The 24,182-nt window shown below is 46.0% G+C and overlaps 1 protein-coding gene across 2 annotated transcripts; it reads right to left on the bottom strand.

The window, feature by feature from the left end:
- Nucleotides 1-324: 324 nt before the first annotated feature.
- LOC110501934 (uncharacterized) lies at nucleotides 325-13,124 on the bottom strand. Of its 2 annotated transcripts, none has more exons than XM_021579812.3 (2): nucleotides 13,010-13,124; nucleotides 325-3,611 (listed from the first exon to the last, which is right to left on the bottom strand). In XM_021579812.3, the coding sequence occupies exon 2, from the start codon at nucleotides 3,508-3,510 to the stop codon at nucleotides 820-822; it is 2,691 nt and encodes an 896-aa protein (XP_021435487.3). In that variant the 5' UTR covers nucleotides 3,511-3,611; nucleotides 13,010-13,124; the 3' UTR covers nucleotides 325-819. The 2 variants fall into 2 exon arrangements, 1 of the variants encoding a protein (XP_021435487.3); XR_016490697.1 differs by lacking the exon at nucleotides 325-3,611 and adding an exon at nucleotides 3,836-3,926 and having other exon boundaries at nucleotides 13,010-13,121.
- Between the last annotated feature and the right edge of the window lie 11,058 nt (nucleotides 13,125-24,182).

Below are 24,182 nucleotides of genomic sequence, written 5' to 3'. Positions count from 1 at the left end.
AGACATCTTTCATATCGTAGACATTCAGAAACACACACACACACACACACACACACACACACACACACACACACACACACACACACACACACACGAGTGAGGAGAGGAGTTGGACAGCACAGTCAGTCATTGTTGGAAGTTACTAGAGTTATTTATCACAGTAAATCCATCCTAGAATGGAGAATATGCATGTGCTGTTTGGTTTTGTTTTGCTGTGAGAGAAAGACGAGCTGTGATTGAAGCTGAGTGGGAAGGGAGGTATACAGTCTCCAGCCTACAGGATTGTCACGCCGTCAGAAAATAATGACACGACAGTGTGGAACATTTATAGATATATATATTTTTTTTTTACACAGCAAAATCACATTGAACAGGGAAATAGTATAAGAGACGTCCAAACTTTACAACATGTGAATGTAACGAATGGTAAGGGTTTATGAGTAATCACATGACAGTGACGCTGATGACATCAGTGTACAGAATGTTTGTGTTTACTCTGATTACAGCGCCCTTGGGAACTACTGTAAACTTTTGATATTCCAAAAACTGTTTGATTCTAGGGAAAGGGACTTTATAAATTGGATTTTGATGTCTCAATGCTGACATCTACAGGTCATGTAGGTTAAATCATGTAGGTTACCCCTAAGGGCTACAGACGGAGAACTTTGTAGACGGAGAACAAACAGGCTAGCTGAAATTACAGTTAAAAAACAGTTCACATTTGGTTAGGTGAAAAGTCTCAGCATATAACAAAGAAACAGGAAGTCCCCTTCTCATAATTCTGTGGGAGTGTTATTGCTGCACAGTGTTCTGGTGACATCACTTGTACTGGTAGATCTTGATACAGTGGTGCATGCTGTCTGACACCACTAGATGCCCCTCAGGAAGCAGGGCCAGACCTCGTGGGCTGCTCAGCCCCTGGGTGATTATAGGCCTGCCTACCCCCTGGGCTGGGTACATCACCACCCTGTGTTGCCTGCCCCAGTCCACCACCACCACGTCTCCATCCCTGTCTATGCAGATCCCCCAGGGGCTGGTCAGGACGGGCCCCATGCCGGCACACACCCCCAGGACCCTCACCGTGTTCCAGCCCGGCTCCAGCACCTTGACGCAGGGCTCCCGGCCCGTCTCGCTACCCCTCTCTGACACGGCCACCAGGCCAGAGCTCAGGCAGGCAGCCACCAGGTAGGGCCTGTGGAAACCAGTCACCACTGTGCGCTCCAGCCGAGAGCCCGTCTTGGGGTCCAGCTTGAGGGTGGTCAGGGTGCCTTTCCGGATGTCCGCCACGAGGAACTCATCCAGCCGGGTCACCGTCACGCCCCGGGGGGCCTCCAGCTCGTCCTTGGCGGTGCCCATCCCCAACCCGCCGAAGGTCTGGAGCAGACGGCCGTGGCGGTTGAACACCAGGAGGGCGCGCTCCGCTGCACAGCTCAGAGCGATCAGGCCCTTGGCGTTGACGGCGATGTCGAAGTAGTTCCGGCAGCGTCGAACGGAGCCCTCGGAGGTCGTGGAGGTCACCTGCTGGAGGACGTTCCCTCGCGGGTCGGTCACCTGGACGCGGGCGTTCCCACAGTCCACCACGAAAAGCTGCCCCTGGGGCGTGGCGTGGACCCCGCTGGGCAGGGTGAGGTCGGCACGGCCGGAGCCTTGTTTACCAAACTGACGGATCAGACACCCAAGCTGGGGCTGGAGGTGGCCTCCTTCCTCTTCCATCTCTGTCAGAGCAGGCCCTCCTTTCTCCCCTCTGTCCCCCCAGCCTCTCCCCTGCTGCTCCTGAGAGGCAGAGTCTATGACCGACATGGAGAGACACCTGCTCACCCGGCTGGTACTCCCTATAATCCCACTCTGCCTCTTGACTACTGGGCCCCACACCCCAGAGTCTCTGCGCCCGGTGGGGCTCTGTAGACCCTCAGAGACGGTGTGTCCTCGGCTTAGTGTCGGGGGGATGGAGGTGGTGGTGGAGGTCAGGCTGCTCCTGTTCACCCTCCAGGCCCCCACATGCTCCCCCTTCCTACAGTTGATCAGTGGGCGGGTCTTGCGTGACAAGTCTGCCGCTGACTTGGACAGGCGGGGGTCATGGTTCAGGGAGCCTCTAAGGCTGTGATCCCGGGGGGAGCTGACGATGAAGGTGTAGCAGGAATCAAGGCTGTCGGCTGGGGAAAGAGGATGGCCAGAGTCCCCTGTGGGGCCCATTTGGTGGTCATCAGAGGACACGCTGAGGCACAAGTGAGGGCACTCTCTGGAGGTGAGGTCCATGCAGCTATAGCTGGTCAGTGGCTCCCTAGGACTGACCTTAGGAGAGGGAGAGCCCATTGTTCTGTAGCTAGGAGACGGCAGTTCCCTGGGGAACTCACACTGTCTCACTCTGCCTCTGCTGTCTCCTCCATCCTGACTGTCCAGGCTCCAGCAGGGACTGAGGCTGCTGTGCTCCAGTCTGCCCCCCTCTGGTGGGGAGCAGGGCTCACGGCCAGAGACCATGACCAGGGTGCGTTGCTTCCTCTTGCTCATGACCCCGTAACCCAGCCGGCCGCCGAAATTGTTCGTCCTGTGCCTCAAGTCCTCTTCAGAGTCTCCGTTGCTAAGCGACGCGGAGGTGGCCAGGAAGAGGTCCTCTTCTCGTGGTTGAGATATAGGGGATTCTGTCTCCTCATCCTGGGATGACTCCCTGTCAGAGGGCTCCCTCTTAGGAGGCCAGCGTCTCCTTTTTGGGGATGACTTCTTCTCTTCTCCCGACTCCTCGTCACTCCTGGCAGAGAGGCGGATCTTCCTGACAACCCTCAGGTTCCCACTGCCTGTCGGTGAGGTCACATCCTGCCCCGGCCCAGTCCCTCCATCGGGGGTACTTCTCACTTCCCCTGCACCCCCATGCTGGGCATTCCCACAGTGCTCCCCAGAGTGGAGGGCACAAAACTGTCCCTCTGGGCCACAACCCCCCACATTAAGACAGAGGTTGTGCTCCTGGAATCTGATCTCCCCGAAGGTCACGACATTGGGCTGGGAGCTGGGTCTGAAGCTCACCTTCTTCAGGGAGAGGGAGATCTCCCAGGGCTGGAGGAGGTCGGCGACCCCTCTGATCAGGAGGTTCTGATCGGGCCCTGTCTGGCCCTGACCACTCCTCTGGATCAGCTCCCGTAGCTGGGCGACCTTACGGAGCCTCTGGTCCAGCAGGGCCTGACTAACTCGGGCGGCCGCAGCATTTTCCCTCTGCAGCTGCTCCAGCCTCCGCTGGGTGTCCCGGTGGTCCTGCTCCACTCTCTCCAGCAGACGCCGCTCCTCCCGTCTCGCCCCTAGTATGGCACGCTCCAGCCCCCTGCTCACTCCCTCTGTCTCAGCCACCTGGCGCTCCAGCAGCCGTCGCAGCTCTGTCTCCCCCCGGGCCAGGTCACGCAGGGCCTGGGTGGCCCAGCAGGGCGGGAGGGAGGGGGAGAGGGGGGCTAGGTGGTCTTGCTCTGGGGTCTCTGTGTCGGAATGACCCAAGGGACTGGGGCTGTGGGGATGGATGGGGAACATAACGGCAGACCAAGAGGTGGAGGCTAGGGTGTTAGAGTCACGGTATGAGCAGGCCTTCCTGCAACCAGATCTCGGCCTTGAAATGAAGTCACTCCTTTACCCTGAGAGAAGAAGAAGAAGAGAAATGATCAGTTCAAATGTTTTGAATGCATATGACTTACGTCATTCCATCAACTAATTACTGCAAAAATAATCTGAACTCGTACAGTATTGACCCATGATCTGTGTTCTGGGAAATCGGTGCCATTTTTAAGACGTCTGACTATGGCTGTCGCATACATTTTGGATTCAGCATGTAATGTGTGTGTGTGTGTGTTGTTAAAGACCTGCAGCATCCTGTTCTTGTATCGCTGACAGACTCATTGTGACAGGCGCCATATGCTGATCTCTCTACCGCAGGCAGACTCTTCAACACACTGTTCTCCCAGACACACAGAAAAGAGATATTCTCAAACCTGCTGGGCTTTCCTTAGTGTTATCAAACAACACCATATCAACAGAACAGCAATATCTGTGCTTAGGGTTAGGGGTTAGGGTTAGGGGTTAGGGGTTAGGGTTAGGGGTTAAGGGTTAGGGGTTAGGGTTAAGGGTTAGGGGTTAGGGTTAGGGGTTAGGGGTTAGGGGTAGGGGGTTGGGGTTAGGGTTAGGGTTAAGGGTTAGGGTTAGGGTTAGGGGTTATGGTTAGGGTTAGGGTTAGGGGTTAGGGGTTAGGGGTTAAGGGTTAAGGGTTAGGGTTAGGGTTAGGGGTAGGGGTTAGGGGTAGGGGTTAGGGTTAAGGGTTAAGGGTTAAGGGTTAGGGTTAGGGTTAAGGGTTAGGGTTAAGGGTTAGGGGTAGGGTTAGGGGTTAGGGTTAAGGGTTTAGGGTTAGGGGTTAAGGGTTAGGGTTAAGGGTTAGGGTTAAGGGTTAAGGGTTAAGGGTTAGGGTTAAGGGTTAGGGTTAGGGGTTAGGGTTAAGGGTTAGGGTTAGGGTTGGGGTTAGGGGTTAGGGTTAGGGGTTAGGGTTAAGGGTTAGGGTTAAGGGTAGGGGTTAGGGTTAGGGTTAAGGGTTAGGGGTAGGGGTTAGGGTTAGGGTTAGGGGTTAGGGTTAAGGGTTAGGGTTTAGGGTTAGGGGTAGGGGTTAGGGGTAGGGGTTAGGGGTAGGGGTTAGGGGTAGGGGTTAGGGTTAGGGTTAGGGTTAGGGTTAGGGGTTAGGGTTAGGGGTTAGGGGTTAGGGGTTAGGGTTAATGGTTAAGGGTTAGGGTTATACACAAATTAAAAACGTTACATGTAAAGTGTTGGTCCCATGTTTCATTAGCTGAAATAAAAGATCCCAGACATTTTCCTTACACACAAAAAGCGTATTTCTCTCTACATCCCTGTTAGTGAGCATTTCTCCTTTTGCCAAGATAATCCATCCACCTGACAGGTGTGGCATATCAAGAAGCTGATTAAACTGCATGATCATTACACAGGTGCACCTTGTGCTGAGGACAATAAAAGGCCACTCTAAAATGTGCAGTTTTGTCACGCAACACAATGCCACAGATGTCTCAAGTATTGAGAGAGTGTGCAATTGGCATGCTGACTGCAGGAATGTCCATCAGACCGGTTGCCAGAGAATTTAATGTTAATTTCTCTACCATAAGCCTCCTCCAACGTCGTTTTTGAGAATTGGCAGTACGTCCAACCGGTCTCACTACCACAGGCCAGCTCAAGACCTCCACATCCGGCTTCATCACCTGGCAGATCTTCTGAGACCAGCCACCCGGACAGCGGATGAAACTGTGGGTTTGCACAACAAAATAATTCCTGCACAAACTGTGCATGCTCACCAAACATTCACCCATTGAGCATGTTTGGGGTGCTCTGGATCGCTGTGTAGGACAGTTCCAGACAATGTCCGGCAACTCCACACGGCCATTGAAGAGGAGTGGGGACAACATTCCACAGGCCACAAACAGCCTGATCAACTCTATGCGAAGGAGATGTGTCACATCGTATGACGCAAATGAAGGTCACAACAGACACTGACTGGTTCTGATCTGTGATGTACAGATGCATATCTGTATTCCCAATCATGTGAAATCCATAGATTAGGGCCTAATTTATTTATTTAACTGATTCCCTTAAATACTGACTTACTGTTCACCCTGACAGTAAAATCATTTCGCATTGCATTTATATTTTTGTTCAGTGTATATAAGCTAATTAGTATTGTTCCGTGGAAGAATTTACCCCCTGCATGCAGTTACGCCTGTTGCCACACTGCCAACGGGACTGTATGCCTGTGGAAAGATGATATACAGTCGCTGTTGAAAGAGACAGTAGCCTGCGAGAGAGTGGGGAAAAGAAAGAGAGGGAGGGAGGAGAACGAGAGAGAGGGGAAAAGAAAGAGAGGGAGGGAGGAGAACGAGAGAGAGGGGAAAAGAAAGAGAGGGAGGGAGGAGAACGAGAGAGAGGGGAAAAGAAAGAGAGGGAGGGAGGAGAACGAGAGAGAGGGGAAAAGAAAGAGAGGGAGGGAGAAGAACGAGAGAGAGGGGAAAAGAAAGAGAGGGAGGGAGGAGAACGAGAGAGAGGGGAAAAGAAAGAGAGGGAGGGAGGAGAACGAGAGAGAGGGGAAAATAAAGAGAGGAAGGGAGGAGAACGAGAGAGAGGGGAAAAGAAAGAGAGGGAGGGAGGAGAACGAGAGAGAGGGGAAAAGAAAGAGAAGGAGGAGAACGAGAGAGAGGGGAAAAGAAAGAGGGAGGGAGGAGAACGAGAGAGAGGGGAAAAGAAAGAGAGGGAGGGAGGAGAACGAGAGAGAGGGGAAAAGAAAGAGAGGGAGGGAGGAGAACGAGAGAGAGGGGAAAAGAAAGAGAGGGAGGGAGGAGAACGAGAGATAGGGGAAAAGAAAGAGAGGGAGGAGAACAAGAGAGAGGGGAAGAGAAGAGAGGGAGGAGAATGAGAGAGAGGGGAAAAGAAAGAGAGGGAGGGAGGAGAACGAGAGAGAGGGGAAGAGAGAGAGGGAGGGAGGAGAACGAGAGAGAGGGGAAGAGAACGAGAGAGGGAGGGAGGACAGCGAGAGAGGAGAAGAGAAAGAGAGAGGGAGGGAGGACAGTGAGAGAGGGGAAGAGAAAGTGAGAAGGAGTGAGGAGAACGAGATGAAGAGAAAGTGAGAGGGAGGGGGGAGAATGAGAAAGAGGGGAAAAGAAAGAGGGAGGGAGGGAGGAGAGCGAGAGAGGAGAAGAGAAAGTGAGAGGGAGAGAGAAGAATGAGAGAGAGGGGAAAATAAAGAGAGGGAGGGAGGAGAACAAGAGAGAGGGGAAGAGAAAGAGAGAGGGAGGGAGGAGAGCAAGAGAGAAGAGAAAGAGAGAGGGGAAGGAAGAGAAAGAGAGGGAGGAGAACGAGAGAGAGGGGAAGAGAAAGAGATAGGGAGGAAGGAGAATGAGAGAGAGAGTGCATTGGCATTGAGAAATCTATTAGCATTTCAAACGGAGACAGATAATCAGAATCCTCTAGATAGAAGAGAGGGAGGTGAGGCTAGTCAGCCTAGAGAGGGAGGTGAAGCTAGTCAGCCTAGAAAGGGAGGTGAGGCTAGTCAGCCCAGAGAGGGAGGTGAAGCTAGTCAGCCCAGAGAGGGAGGTGAGGCTAGTCAGCCCAGAGAGGGAGGTGAAGCTAGTCAGCCCAAAGAGGGAGGTGAGGCTAGTCAGCCTAGAGTGTCACCACCAAACATCTAATACAGGTCCCCAGGTCAGTAACATTATTCCCCCTTCTCCTCATCTGGAGAAATTAGACATCAATGAGAAGAGCCTGCTTTGATATTTTATTCATAAACTAGAACAAACTGACTATGAGAAACAGTGAAAGAAAGATGTTTGTTCTTCCAATCTGCCTGCCTGCTGTATTATAACAATAATGATGCGCCTGGGAACAGATATGTGATGAGGAGATAACAGAACGATGCCCCTGGCAACAGCCATGTGATTAGGAGATAACAGAACGATGCCCCTGGGAACAGCCATGTGACGAGGAGATAACAGAACGATGCCCCTGGCAACAGCCATGTGATTAGGAGATAACAGAACGATGCCCCTGGGAACAGCCATGTGACAAGGAGATAACAGAACGATGCCCCTGGGAACAGCCATGTGACGAGGAGATAACAGAACGATGCCCCTGGGAACAGCCATGTGACGAGGAGAAAACAGAACGATGACCCTGGGAACAGCCATGTGATTAGGAGATAACAGAACGATGCCCCTGGGAACAGCCATGTGACGAGGAGATAACAGAACGATACCCGGTGGGAACAGCCATGTGATTAGGAGATAACAGAACGATGCCCCTGGGAACAGCCATGTGATTAGGAGATAACAGAACGATGCCTCTGGGAACAGCCATGTGACGAGGAGATAACAGAACGATAGCCCATGGGAACAACCATGTGACGAGGAGATAACAGAACGATACCCCTCGGAACAGCCATATGATTAGGAGATAACAGAACGATGCCCCTGGGAACAGCCATGTGACGAGGAGATAACAGAACGATGCCCCTGGGAACAGTCATGTGATTAGGAGATAACAGAACGATGCCCCTGGGAACAGCCATGTGACGAGGAGATAACAGAACGATGCCCCTGGGAACAGTCATGTGATTAGGCGATAACAGAACGATGCCCCTGGGAACAGCCATGTGACGAGGAGATAACAGAACGATGCCCCTGGGAACAGTCATGTGATTAGGAGATAACAGAACGATGCCCCTGGGAACAGCCATGTGACGAGGAGATAACAGAACGATGCCCCTGGGAACAGTCATGTGATTAGGAGATAACAGAACGATGCCCCTGGGAACAGCCATGTGACGAGGAGATAACAGAATGCATAAATATACACAGTGGTGTGTATTTATGGATGCAAAGGGTTGCCAGGCTTCCCCCCAAAAATGGACAAAAATAATCTTTATCTTTCGTCTCTTCATCATCTTCCTTAATTTCGCAAGAGGCTGAATGTGTCATTGAGAAAGCTTCCGAGCGACCGTAACAGTGCCCCTCTGTCTCTCTGTGTGTAGGCCATCAATCTGATGCCGTCTAGTCCAAACAAGTATGACATTGTTTTTTTCATTTTACCAGGCAATTCAGTTAAGAACAAATTCTTATTTACAATGACGGCCTACTGGTCACAACTACCCTGGCCAAACCCGGAAGACGCTGGGCTAATTGTACGCCGCCCTATGGGACTCCCAATCACAGCCGGATGTGATACAGCCTGGATTTGAACCAGGGACTGCAGTTATGCCTCTTGCACTGAGATTCAGTGTCTTAGACCTCTGCGCCACTCAGGAGCCCCACTTGTGAGTAATAGTGAAGGATTTTTTTGGGGTGGGTAGGCTACCATATTTAGCATGACAATGACCATGTGATTTGATAAGACAAATCATCGTTGCCACCCGTAGCATTGAAAGCAAGAGAAAGCCAGCGAGTATTTGGCCTCTTGATAACCAAACAAATAATAACCAATCAGCGTTGAGCTGAACTGAGTGCGCTCAACTGTGATTGGTTCTGGCGGACCAAAAAAAAAAAAAAAAAAAAAGGTGTCAAGGGGAGCCAGTTTGGATTTGACTTCACTTCTATCGCATCGATTCAAGAGAAATACGTCATTCACAGAAACAACTTAAATTGTTGCATCTCGTTCAGTTGTTCTCCGGTTGCTAGTTAGCTAGCTAAAATGGTCCCTTTCCTAAATTAGCCATGGATGGTGACAGGGATTTGGACTTGTGGTTTTACTTAATTCTCCATTCATAAATGTTAAATGTTAAATGTTAAGAATGTTAACTAGCTGTTCTGGTGCATTGTTGTCCATGAAAGGAAGTTAGGCTAGCGAGCAAGCTAATGTTAACTAGCTGTTCTGGTGCATTGTTGCCCATGAAAGGAAGTTAGGCTAGCGAGCAAGCTAATGTTAACTAGCTGTTCTGGTGCATTGTTGCCCATGAAAGGAAGTTAGGCTAGCGAGCAAGCTAATGTTAACTAGCTGGCATGGTGCATTGTTGCCCATGAAAGGAAGTTAGGCTAGCGAGCAAGCATTTGTTAACTAGCTGTTCTGGTGCATTGTTGTCCATGAAAGGAAGTTAGGCTAGCGAGCAAGCTAATGTTAACTAGCTGTTCTGGTGCATTGTTGCCCATGAAAGGAAGTTAGGCTAGCGAGCAAGCTAATGTTAACTAGCTGTTCTGGTGCATTGTTGCCCATGAAAGGAAGTTAGGCTAGCGAGCAAGCTAATGTTAACTAGCTGTTCTGGTGCATTGTTGCCCATGAAAGGAAGTTAGGCTAGCGAGCAAGCTAATGTTAACTAGCTGTTCTGGTGCATTGTTGTCCATGAAAGGAAGTTAGGCTAGCGAGCAAGCTAATGTTAACTAGCTGTTCTGGTGCATTGTTGTCCATGAAAGGAAGTTAGGCTAGCGAGCAAGCTAATGTTAACTAGCTGTTCTGGTGCATTGTTGCCCATGAAAGGAAGTTAGGCTAGCGAGCAAGCTAATGTTAACTAGCTGTTCTGGTGCATTGTTGCCCATGAAAGGAAGTTAGGCTAGCGAGCAAGCTAATGTTAACTAGCTGTTCTGGTGCATTGTTGCCCATGAAAGGAAGTTAGGCTAGCGAGCAAGCTAATGTTAACTAGCTGTTCTGGTGCATTGTTGTCCATGAAAGGAAGTTAGGCTAGCGAGCAAGCTAATGTTAACTAGCTGTTCTGGTGCATTGTTGCCCATGAAAGGAAGTTAGGCTAGCGAGCAAGCTAATGTTAACTAGCTGGCATGGTGCATTGTTGCCCATGAAAGGAAGTTAGGCTAGCGAGCAAGCATTTGTTAACTAGCTGTTCTGGTGCATTGTTGTCCATGAAAGGAAGTTAGGCTAGCGAGCAAGCTAATGTTAACTAGCTGTTCTGGTGCATTGTTGCCCATGAAAGGAAGTTAGGCTAGCGAGCAAGCTAATGTTAACTAGCTGTTCTGGTGCATTGTTGTCCATGAAAGGAAGTTAGGCTAGCGAGCAAGCTAATGTTAACTAGCTGTTCTGGTGCATTGTTGTCCATGAAAGGAAGTTAGGCTAGCGAGCAAGCTAATGTTAACTAGCTGTTCTGGTGCATTGTTGCCCATGAAAGGAAGTTAGGCTAGCGAGCAAGCTAATGTTAACTAGCTGGCATGGTGCATTGTTGCCCATGAAAGGAAGTTAGGCTAGCGAGCAAGCATTTGTTAACTAGCTGTTCTGGTGCATTGTTGCCCATGAAAGGAAGTTAGGCTAGCGAGCAAGCTAATGTTAACTAGCTGTTCTGGTGCATTGTTGTCCATGAAAGGAAGTTAGGCTAGCGAGCAAGCTAATGTTAACTAGCTGTTCTGGTGCATTGTTGTCCATGAAAGGAAGTTAGGCTAGCGAGTAAGCTAATGTTAACTAGCTGTTCTGGTGCATTGTTGCCCATGAAAGGAAGTTAGGCTAGCGAGCAAGCTAATGTTAACTAGCTGGCATGGTGCATTGTTGCCCATGAAAGGAAGTTAGGCTAGCGAGCAAGCATTTGTTAACTAGCTGTTCTGGTGCATTGTTGTCCATGAAAGGAAGTTAGGCTAGCGAGCAAGCATTTTAGCCATGTAGTTTAGGACAACAATAAATAAAAAATGTAAGGCTGTACGACAGAGTCATAGACCATTTAGACAACATGAAAGAGGGGAGGATGGCATTGGTGTTTCTCCGCAAGTAGGGTGATTCAACATGATTTTTTTCTACTTACACACACACACACACACACACAGACACACAAATCAGAACCATGGACAGGCACATCATTTTTAGCTTACGTGTGATTGGACTAAAATGTTTTTGGTATCTTTAAGTTGTTATTGTATTAGACTAAGCAGAGGTGATTTGATGATGTTGAAGTGTAAATGGTGCTGGAATAGTGGAGGCAGCTCCTGGTTTTTTTGTGTGTGTTTTTTTGGGGGGGGCTTAGCTTCCCCAATGATTTTACCCACACACCGCTACTGATGCTACGTAGGAATAAATGATATCACTTTATAGACTTGTTATAAAATATTACAATTATATTTCTTCTTATTGGGTAAAACACGGTGTAGGTATACAAATCCTGTCTGGGAAATACAACACTCAGCAGATGGTATGGTAGAGGAACTAAATGAGAAATCCTACTACAATCTCTCCTCATGGTAAATGAAGCAATAATTAAAAACTCACTCATTTGAATAAAACGTTATGTAAATCAGCAGACAATACATCACTGATGAGTAGAGACTATCTCGGGTTATATCACCCATGTTTGTTAAGGGTGGGTGTCTGTCAGTCAGGTTGCCTATGTGGCAGTCGGCCTATGACAGTCGGCCTATGACACTCTCTTGCCATCACAGGGTTCTCCTTACATTACCGCCCTACATTATAGATGAGAAGGTACTGTTGCTGCAACATCAGGTTCTCTCTCTCATGTAGGATCGTAATTTGATTATTTTTGTTGCAGAAAATATTCCTGCTCGGCAGGAAATGCAAATTTAGTAGTGTATTCAAAGGTTTTAAAAAACATCTAAAGTTTGTATTTTCCACTTTGAAATGTCAGACTTGATTTGCCCTAACAAAAACAATGTATCAACCCCTACAAAAACTTCCAGTAATTATATTCCACATTTCCTGTTGCTGCAGGATCATTTTCCTGCCGTAGCAAACTGGCTCAAATCAAGTTCCTACATCTGTAGTTCTGTTGGTAAAGCATAGCGCATGCAATGCTAGGATAGTGGGTTTGATTCCCGGCACCTCCAGTATGTAAAATATATACACTCGTGACTGTAGGTCACTTTGGACAATAGCGTTTGCTAGAAGGCAGATATTATTTAATCTGTAGGCACAACAAGCGTAGAGGAGAATAATATTGTAACTAACTGTGTCTCTGTTATTTGGACTTTGAACACTGTTTGTATTTTATTATAATTGCTTGTCCTTTAAAATATGAAATAGAAATATATTTACAAACATTTAAACCTTACTTAAAAGACACATTATTCAGAAATTGCTCTGCCATTTCCTGGTTGATAAAATTCTAATAGTTTGCCTAACTTAATGTGAAAAAAAACCCCAATCAACTAGAGAATCATTGTCCCATTCAAACCACTGTAAAATATATTTTCCATAACCAAAAACATTGTATTTTCAGCTGTTTGAAGCTGGTGCACAAAATCCTGACAGATGGTCAGGTACTGTTCATTCTGACAGACAGTCTAAAGAGGCAAAACACTAAATTCACACACAGAACAGATCTCCCGCGTCTTAAGACTTGCTTTCAATGAGAACGACAGATCTATAACGCACATTTCTATGTGAATTTGGTCAGACTTGCCTTTAATATATTTCACTAATTTAAACTAAGACATAAAATGGCACCATATCCCAATTGCCACTGAATACCATAACCATTTCTTTAAGTTATATCAACTAAAGTCATGAACTGTCTTGTCTTAAAAAAAACTATATGATGATATAAACAACAGAATTGCCTTACCTGTGCCCAGGTATCCAACACCTGTTCCACACCCACACACACTGGTGTCCTTTACGACCACTCAACTCTAATGTTTTCTCTCTCTCAACTTCTCTCTTTTGTTTTCTTGTTTGGTGTTGCTAGGAGACAGCAAAAAAAACTCCTCCGGTTTCCAAGTCCACGCACAAAGTGAAGGAATTCATCTGCCCTGACAGCTGTTTTTTTTCTCCTTCTTTTTTAAATAGTTTTTTTTCCTTCAGTGGATTTGGCTTGATGAGGAGAGGGTAGTGGTTTGGAGAATGTTGATGAGAAGGACACTTTATCATATGATATGCAGGTACTAGACAGTCTGTCTGTCAGGATGATCAGTACTAGACAGTCTGTCTGTCAGTCAGGATGATCAGTACTAGACAGTCTGTCTGTCAGGATGATCAGTACTAGACAGTCTGTCAGTCAGGATGATCAGTACTAGACAGTCTGTCAGTCAGGATGATCAGTACTAGACAGTCTGTCTGTCAGGATGATCAGTACTAGTGTGGTGGTTAATTCTTTACTAGCAAATGAGACAAACTTATCGCACAAGTCAGACTTATATTAAACTACATCTTTATTAACTTATTAATAAGTAAAGCAGGTCACACCACACACACTTTACACTTGTGTGTATAAAGTAGTTGTTGGGGAATTGTTAGATATTACTGCACGGTCGGAACTAGAAGCACAGCATTTCACTACACTCGCATTAATATCTGCTAACCGTAATCTACAATAACGATGGCTGGTCAACGTATCACCCTTAGATGATTAATTGAGAGCCCAGACACAAAGGATACAAATAGTTTTTTATAGCGAAGACACGCACCCCCCTCTAATCTAAATGACAAACAACAGATGTGTGGAATAGGTCACAGGGTTAGGATTTGTATGAAATAAATGAATAATTCACAGCAGACAGTATCTGCTGTAAAGACTGTTCTCATTGTGTGGAAACCAGGGTCTGGCCCCCAAAACAAGGTTCCCCTCATCATTATCCATACCCGAGCCATCCTCACCCTGGTCCCTCCCATCGTTATCCATACCCGAGCCATCCTCACCCTGGTTCCTCTCATCATTAATCATACCCGAGCAATCCTCACCCTGGTCCCTCCCCTCATTATCTATACCCGAGCCATCTCCACCCTGGTTCCTCCCAGCACACAAACACCAACTCATGCTATGGAATGCGGTCTTTAGGTTTTATCACCAAATGCATCGTAAATCCACTGTCAGCATAATGTTTTTTTATAACCTTTATTTAACTAGGCAAGTCAGTTAAGAACAAATTCTTATTTACAATGACAGCCATGTTCAGGGGCCGAACCCCTTGTCAGCTAAGGGATTCAATCACGCAACCTTCCGGTTATTGTCCCAACGCTCTAACCACTAGAATACCTGTCGCCCCTAGAGGCCCAACTCAGAAGAACACAGATTACAGTGTTCTAAGAACCCTGTGCAGCTACATAAAACAACAATTTGATACAATAACAGTATTATAACATCTTGAAATGTCATGATCAGAACTAGTCAGTCTCTCTGTCAGGATGATCAGAACTAGACAGTCTCTCTGTCAGGATGATCAGAACTAGACAGTCTCTCTGTCAGGATGATCAGAACTAGACAGTCTCTCTGTCAGGATGATCAGAACTAGACAGTCTCTCTGTCAGGATGGTCAGAACTAGACAGTCTCTCTGTCAGGATGATCAGTACTAGACAGTCTCTCTGTCAGGATGATCAGTACTAGACAGTCTTCCTGTCAGGATGATCAGTACTAGACAGTCTCCCTGTCAGGATGATCAGTACTAGACAGTCTCTCTGTCAGGATGGTCAGAACTAGACAGTCTCTCTGTCAGGATGATCAGTACTAGACAGTCTCCCTGTCAGGATGGTCAGTACTAGACAGTCTCCCTGTCAGGATGGTCAGAACTAGACAGTCTCTCTGTCAGGATGGTCAGAACTAGACAGTCTCTCTGTCAGGATGATCAGTACTAGACAGTCTCTCTGTCAGGATGATCAGAACTAGACAGTCTCTCTGTCAGGATGGTCAGAACTAGACAGTCTCTCTGTCAGGATGATCAGTACTAGACAGTCTCTCTGTCAGGATGGTCAGAACTAGTCAGTCTCTCTGTCAGGATGGTCAGAACTAGACAGTCTCTCTGTCAGGATGATCAGTACTAGACAGTCTTCCTGTCAGGATGATCAGTACTAGATCAGTACTAGACAGTCTCCCTGTCAGGATGATCAGTACTAGACAGTCTCTCTGTCAGGATGGTCAGAACTAGACAGTCTCTCTGTCAGGATGATCAGTACTAGACAGTCTCCCTGTCAGGATGGTCAGTACTAGACAGTCTCCCTGTCAGGATGGTCAGAACTAGACAGTCTCTCTGTCAGGATGGTCAGAACTAGACAGTCTCTCTGTCAGGATGATCAGTACTAGACAGTCTCCCTGTCAGGATGATCAGTACTAGACAGTCTCCCTGTCAGGATGATCAGTACTAGACAGTCTCCCTGTCAGGATGATCAGTACTAGACAGTCTGTCTGTCAGGATGATCAGTACTAGTCAGGCTGTCAGGATGATCAGTACTAGTCAGGCTGTCAGGATGATCAGAACTAGACAGTCTCCCTGTCAGGATGATCAGTACTAAACAGTCTGTCTGGATGATCAGAACTAGACAGTCTGTCAGGATGATCAGAACTAGACAGTCTCCCTGTCAGGATGATCAGTACTAAACAGTCTGTCTGGATGATCAGAACTAGACAGTCTGTCAGGATGATCAGAACTAGACAGTCTGTCAGGATGATCAGTACTAGACAGTCTGTCAGGATTAGGACTGTTATGATGACCGTATTACCGCCACACCAAATCAAATGTTATTGGTCAAATAGATACATATATTTATCAGATGTTACTGCGGGTGTAGTGAAATACTTTTGTTCCCAGTGTTGGATGGTCCTTTGCATGGGGTGATGTAAGTTTCCTTCAACAATCAGTCCTCCAGATAGATGACACAGGAACCTTGGTATAAAACTATTTAGTAATAAAATGTAATTGCAGACAGAGATTCACATTCAGAATTGCACAGTAGTCTACAGTAAAGGTCTGTGTGGAGAAACAGGAGACAACGCTCTTTATACTAGTTGATGTGGACAACCTACCGTCAATCATATCTTAAGATTGTTGCATTGGATTAGATACAAAGTATCTAAGATGGGAAAAACATGTCTAGACTGTGGTTTCTCAGCTCTACTACTCTCGGCCTTGAAGAAAAGAAATACATAAATATTAGATTGCTCAATGTCAGTGGCATTGACTAAAATATATGTATATACTGTATTCTATTCTACTGTGAGATAATTAAAGCAGTATGTAAACATTATTAAAGGGACTAGTGATTCCACATACAGTTGAAGTCTGAAGTTTACTTAAACCTTAGCCAAATACATTCAAAAACTCTGTTTTTCACAATTCCTGACATTTAATCCTAGTAAAAAATTCCCTGTCTTAGGTCAGTTAAATACACCACTTTATTTTAAGAATGTGAAATGTCAGAATAATAGTAGAGATAATGATTAATTTCAGCTTTTATTTCTTTCATCACATTCCCAGTGGATCAGAAGTTTACATACACTCAATTAGTATTTGGTAGCATTGCCTTTAAATTGTTTAACCTGGGTCAAACGTTTCGAGTAGCCTTCCACAAGCTTCCCACAATAAGTTGGGTGAATTTTGGCCCAATCCTCCTGACAGAGCTGGTGTAAGTGAGTCAGGTTTGTAGGCCTCCTTGCTCGCATACACTTTTTCAGTTCTGTCCACAAATTTTCTATAGGATTGAGGTCAGGGCTTTGTGATGGCCACTCCAATACCTTAACTTTGTTGTCCTTAAGCTATTTTGCCACAACTTTGGAAGTATGCTTGGGGTCATTGTCCATTTGGAAGACCCATTTGCAACCAAAAATTTAACTTCCTGACTGATGTCTTGAGATGTTGCTTTAATATATCCACAAACTTTTCCATACTCATGATGCCATCTATTTTGTGAAGTGCACCAGTCCCTCCTGCAGCAAAGCAACCCCACAACATGATGTTGCCACCCCCATGCTTCACGGTTGGGATGGTGTTCTTCGGGTTGCAAGCCTCCCCCTTCTTCCTCCAAACATAACGATGGTCATTATGGCCAAACAGTTCTGTTTTTGTTTCATCAGACCAGAGGACATTTCTCCAAAAAGTACAATCCTTGTCCCCATGTGCAGTTGCAAACTGTAGTCTGGCTGTTTTATGGTGGTTTTGGAGCAGTGGCTTCTTCCTTGCTGAGCCTTTCAGTTTATGTCGATATAGGACTCGTTTTACTGTGGATATAGATATTTTTGTACCTGTATCCTCTAGCATCTTCACAAGGTCCTTTGCTGTTGTTCTGGGATTGAGGTGTTTGGAAATTGCTCCCAAGGATGAACCAGACTTGTGGAGGTCTACAATTGTTTTTCTGAGGTCTTGGCTAATTTCTTTTGATTTTCCCATGATGTCAAGCAAAGACGCACTGAGTTTGAAGGTAGGCCGTGAAATACATCCACAGGTACACCTCCAATTGACTCATTTAGCCTATCAGAAGCTTCTAAAGCCATGATGTAATTTTCCAAGCTGTTTATAAAAGGCACACTCAACTTAGTGTATGTAAACTTCTGACCCACTAGAATTGTGATACAGTGAATAAGAAGTGAAATAACCTGTAAAAAATATGTTAGAAAAATGACTTGTGTCGTGTACACCTCCAATTAACTCAAATGATGTCAACTAGCCTATCAGAAGCTTCTAAAGCCATGACCTAATTTTCTGGAATTTTCCAAGCTGTTTAGAGGCACAGTCAACTTAGTGTATGTAAACTTCTGACCCACTAGAATTGTGATACAGTGAATTATAAGTGAAATAATCTGTCTGTAAACAATTGTTGGAAAAATTACTTGTGTCATGCACAAAGTAGATGTCCTCAACGGCTTGCCAAAACTATCGTTTGTTAACAAGAAATTTGTGGAGTGGTTGGAAAACTAGTTTCAATGACTCCAACCTAAGTGTATGTAAGCTTCCGACTTCAACTGTTTATAGGGCAGCAGCCTATAAGTTGCAGGGTTGCAAAAACCAGGTAGAAGCTGGCTAGTGATGGCTATTTGACAGTCTTATGGCTTTGAGACAGAAGCTGTTTTTTTCAGTCTCTTGTCCCAGCTTTGATGCACCTGTACTGACCTAGCCTTCTGGATGATAGCGGGGTGAACAGGCTGTGGCGGTTGATGTCCTTGCTGATCTTTTGGCCTTCCAGTGGGTGCTGTAGGTGTCCTGGAGTGCAGGTTGTCTGCCCCCGGTGATGCGTTGGGCAGACCGCACCACCGCCTGGAGAGCCCTGCGGTTGCGGGTGGTTTAGTTGCCGTACCAGGCGGTGATACAGCCCGACAGGATGCTCTCAATTTTGCATCTGTAAAAGTTTGTGAGGGTTTTAGGGGCCAAGCCAAATTTCTTCAGCCTCCTGAGGTTGAAGAGGTGCTGTTGCACCTTCCTCACCACACTGTCGGTGTGGGTGGACAATTTCAAATGGTCAGTGATGTGTACGCCGAGGAACTTGAAGCTTTCCACCTTCTCCAATGCGGTCCCTTCGATGTGGATAGCAGGCGAGCTCCCTCTGCTGTTTCCTGAAGTCCACGATCAGGTCCTTTGTTTTGTTGAGGTTATTTTCCTGGCACCACTCTCCCAGGGCCTCACCTCCTCCCTGTAGGCTGTCTCATCATTGTTGGTAATCAAGCCCACTACTGTTGTGTCGTCTGCTAACTTGATGATTGAGATGGAGGCGTGTATGGCCACGCGGTCATTGTTGAACAGGGAGTACAGGAGGGGGATGAGCACACACCCTTGTGGGGTCCCTGTGTTGAAGATCAGCAGAGTGGAGGTGATGTTTCCTACCTTCACCACCTGGGGGCAGCCTATCAGGAAGTCCAGGACCGAGTTGTATAGGACAGGGTTCAGACTCAGGGCCTCCAGCTTAATGATGAACTTAGAGGGTACTATGGTGTTGAATGCTGAGCTATTGTCAATGAATAATGGGATAGAACAGTGTGCAGTGTGATGGCGATTGCATTGTCTGTGGATCTATTGGGTCAGTAAGCAAATTGAAGTGGGTCTAGGGTGTCGGGTAAGGTGGAGATGATATGATCCTTAATTAGCCTCTCAAAACACTTCATGACAACAGAAGTGAGTGCTACGGGGTGACAGTCAATTATGCTTAGTTCAGGAACAATGGTGATCATCTTGAAGCGCGTGGGGACAGCAGATAGTGAAGATATCGAATATGTCCGTAAACATTCCAGCCAGCCGGTCTGCGCATGCTCTGAGGACGTGGCTAGGGATGCCGTCTGGGCCGGCAGCCTTGCGAAGGTTAACACGCTTAAATGTCTTACTCTCGTCAGTCATGGAGAAGGAAAGCCCAGTCCTTGGTAGCGGGCTACGTCGGACAGTTCCGATTGAAACAGGTGGACAACCAACACACTGACAGTGGTGAATGTTCTAGATCAACCCACACACTGACAGTGGTGAATGTTCTAGATCAACCCACACACTGACAGTGGTGAATGTTCTAGATCAACCCACACACTGACAGTGGTGAATGTTCTAGATCAACCCACACACTGACAGTGGTGAATGTTCTAAATCAACCAACACACTGACAGTAGTGAATGTTCTAGATCAACCCACACACTGACAGTGGTGAATGTTCTAGATCAACCAACACACTGACAGTGGTGAATGTTCTAGACATGCATGAGACTCACTCAATCACCCCAGCGCTTGGAGCTAGGCTAATAAACAAGAGTTTGAGTCCGTTAATAAATATCTGTAGAATGTTCTGCTGTGAAATAGAGCACACACACACACACACACACACACACACAGTGTGAATGATTAAAAAGGAGAGTAACAGGTGAAAGACAGAAAAAGCTCATCTCTAAGTGGGAAACTGATCTGTACATCAACTGTTCTGTGTGGTGTGTTAGAAGCTTAATTGACACAGGAGAGAAAAGGCAAAATAAAGAAACGTCATGACACAATTCATATGGCTAGGGTAAAACATTTATAAATGAATAAAAACATTCCCTTTATTTTCTGTGTTTCTTCCAGATTGTTCCCCACAAAGTTTGTTGCTTTTGTTTCATGTTTTTCTTCTTCTTCTTCTCTCTTAAATGATATAAAAATATTTCAGACATTCATTTCGCATTGTGTTTCATTCAGTCCTCTTGATTAATTCATATGGCCCCTGTATTTCTAAAGAGCCATTGGTTTATACATTATTTACAGGTTAACTCAGTCCGTCTCCCGTTTCAGCCTTGGCGGTAGGACACCACAACATATTTGCATAGATTCCAGGAGAGATCTATCTGGGCAAGTCTATCATTTCACAATACAGGAACAAACAAAAAAGTGAGAGAGAACAGCTGACAGACAATTTCCAGAAATCTACATTTAAAACAAAAAATGGTTTGAAACTTAAATCTTTTAAAAATGACACACGCACACAATACTGATGAGAACCATAAATCCATCCTCGTCAGCTCATTGACTAGATAATCACAGTGAGTTGTTCAGCTCTCTTGTGGTATCTTGTCATTTGGAACAGTAACTACATTCTCTCCAAACATAGTTTGAATTATGATAAGCAGTAAATATAAAAGGAAGTCAGGAAGTGACATCAGAGGATCTTTTTCAAACCTCGACTGCATGGCATTATGTGGAGTGGCTGACTGGCAGTTTCAGAGAGATGGCTGTATGAGGGAGAGAGGTGCAATGACTGAGGAAGACTACTGCTGCCACACACACACACACACACACACACAGAGAGATGGCTGTATGAGGGAGAGAGGTGCAATGACTGAGGAAGACTACTGCTGCCACACACACACACACACACAGAGAGATGGCTGTATGAGGGAGAGAGGTGCATAACTGAGGAAGACTACTACTGCCACACACACACACACACACACACACACACACACACATCCACCCAGTTTCAGAGAGATGGCTGTATGAGGGAGAGAGGTGCAATGACTGAGGAAGACTACTGCTGCCACACACACACACACACACACACACAGAGAGATGGCTGTATGAGGGAGAGAGGTGCAATGACTGAGGAAGACTACTACTGCCGCACACACACACACACACACACACACACACACACACACACACACAGAGAGATGGCTGTATGAGGGAGAGAGGTGCAATGACTGAGGAAGACTACTACTGCCACACACACACACACAGAGATGGCTGTATGAGGGAGAGAGGTGCAATGACTGAGGAAGACTACTACTGCCACACACACACACACACACACAGAAAAGACCAAACCTGGAAAGAGCTGAACAGGCTCACAAATCACCAATCAACACAATTGAAATAGTTGCTTGAATTTCTTAACAATTGACGATAAAAAAAGGAAAATGCTAACATGGTGACAACACCTGATCCAGCTACTGGCTGTGGCCACCCTGAAACCCAGATGTATTTACCTCAACTGAGTTAGTTTAGGGTTTGTTGCATGCATAACGTTCTTGTGGATGGGGAGAGAACTTCAAGAGAACAGTGAACTGTCTAATAAAGAACGGTGCAACTAAACTCACACAACCTTTTAACAAGCAATTCTTTCACAAGAAAAATATTCATACAAGTTCTTAAAAAAAAAAAAAAACGGACTTCGAGTGACTGATTTGACGTCTGATCAAAATGAAATAGATAACGGTTAAGAAGAGATCATCATTTGGTCATTGCCATTTGGTCATTGCCAGGGTACAGTTTGTGACCTCGGGGGGGGGGGGGGGGGGGGGGGGGGTCACCAGCCCTCGGGGGGGGGGGGGGGGGGGGGGGGTCACCAGCTGTAAAATCATTTTTTTTTTCTTGCACAACGTATTGAGACATAATAAAACCGAATGAAAAGGGACACATTGGAGGTGAAGGAAACAGACAGAATGAGAAGGTTTGGATGGACAGCTGGAGGGACGCATGGTGTTTTGGAGAACACTGCAGTAGTTTACTCCCTCCCTCTTCAACACAGAAACAGCTCCATTCTCTATTCTCAGTCTAGCGCAAGATTTACCCAGAACCTACTAGTGGAACTAGCGACTTCTCATACAGATTTTATTGTTCATATTTTTATAGAATTACTGTATTTTTTTTTTCTTCCCCCTCTTCAAACATCTGGATGTAGCTGTTCGAGAATATATATGGGAATATCGTCCATTCTGGGGATTCAATTGTTGAGAGTTATACATGTCCAGAATAAGAGTAACAGCACAGGATATAAAAGGGAACTATTGTAGCCATGGCTTTCATCAAACGTCAAAGTCAAGAGTCGTACCTGTCGACCAGAGTTTCCTGCATATCCATTTTAAATTCTGACAGATGTTCTGGGGGGAAAAAAAAAAACTGGCAAAAACAGTTGTTTCACTGACAGACCAGAGAGAATGTTGAGCCAAGATACTGACAATATAGAGGCAGGGTTAGAGATGGACTTTCACACACACACACACACTGACACACACACACACTTAAAAACAACCTCAAACCTTAGATTAAAAAAATAATAATAAATACAAACGGAAATGAAAGTAATTAAAGTGTCTTGGCAAAGCCTCAAACACCGTGTGGGCTAGCTTCTCAACACAACGCATACTAATCAATATTAGATGCACGGAAACACTGACATGGTTAACGTTTCTACAGACTAGTTTCCCAGAGAGAAGAAAAAAAGGTGCCATCTTTACTTGGTACCTCAAGAGACAATAAGAATGACACCTTTTAGATATGTATATTACCTATGTAAGGTTAAGTATTACTGTTTAAGACCGCATCATGCTTAGTTAGGCTAGTCCCAAGGTTATCATTAGCCTGAGTACCAGTCTCTTAGTTAGGCTAGTTCCAAGGTTATCATTAGCCTGGGTACCAGTCTCTTAGTTAGGCTAGTCCCAAGGTTATCATTATCCTGAGTACCAGTCTCTTAGTTAGGCTAGTTCCAAGGTTATCATTAGCCTGGGTACCAGTCTCTTAGTTAGGCTAGTTCCAAGGTTATCATTAGCCTGGGTACCAGTCTCTTAGTTAGGCTAGGTCCAAGGTTATCATTCGCCTGGGTCCCAGTCTCTTAGTTAACCTTGGAACTAGCCTTTCATTAGCCTGGGTACCAGTCTCTTAGTTAGGCTAGTTCCAAGGTTATCATTAGCCTGGGTACCAGTCTCTTAGTTAGGCTAGTTCCAAGGTTATCATTATCCTGAGTACCAGCCTCTAGAGAATCCACTCCCTATACACAAGTCAAATCAACATATTCATTGTCACATGTGTTTAGCAGATGTTATTGCGGGTGTAGCAAAATACTCCATGTCATGTATCAAATATGGTAATGGCAAGGAGTAGAATGTTAGCTAAGAGAGACTGGTACTCAGACTAGGTTATTATGACAGTTCTATGTTCCATTATAGAACAGTTGGGGTGACTGTTCTATGTTCTTTTGGATTCCATGTTCCTAGCCTAGGTGATAGATCTACAGTATCTTTTCCTTGAAGTATCTTTCCCCCAACATTGTGATAAATGTAGTCGCATTAAAACAAATGTAAAGCTTTTAGAGGAACCAATATCTCCAGAGGAAAACCAGCACGAGAGAAGAGAGGTTGAAAGCAACGAGCACAAGGTTTTCTCCCAGTCTCAGACTACCGATGAACCTTCCCATCCTCCGTCCCACACTGAACCATCAGAGAGGTGGACTCTACAAAGCAGGATCAATGATTTAGCCAGCTAACTTTGACAAGCAACCAGAGGGATAGACTCTACAAAGCATGATCAATGAGTTAGCCAGCTAACGTTGACAAGCAACCAGAGGAGTAGACTCTATAGAGCAGGATCAATGAGTTAGCCAGGCCTAAAGCACTGCAGTGTTTTTTATACAACAGAACAGAAACACAGCCTTTCCTATGGCAACACCTTGTGCATGACCAAATAGACTGGCAACACCGGGTGCATGACCAAATAGACTGGCAACACCTTGTGCATGACCAAATAGACTGGCAACACCTTGTGCATGACCAAATAGACTGGCAACACCTTGTGCATGACCAAATAGACTGGCAACA

The sequence above is a fragment of the Oncorhynchus mykiss genome, chromosome 22, assembly GCF_057628025.1.
Source record: "Oncorhynchus mykiss isolate SJ-2025 chromosome 22, ASM5762802v1, whole genome shotgun sequence".
In the NCBI taxonomy this organism is placed as follows: domain Eukaryota; kingdom Metazoa; phylum Chordata; class Actinopteri; order Salmoniformes; family Salmonidae; genus Oncorhynchus; species Oncorhynchus mykiss.
Note: the sequence above shows the minus strand (reverse complement) of the source record. Positions and strands in the feature narration are given on the sequence as shown.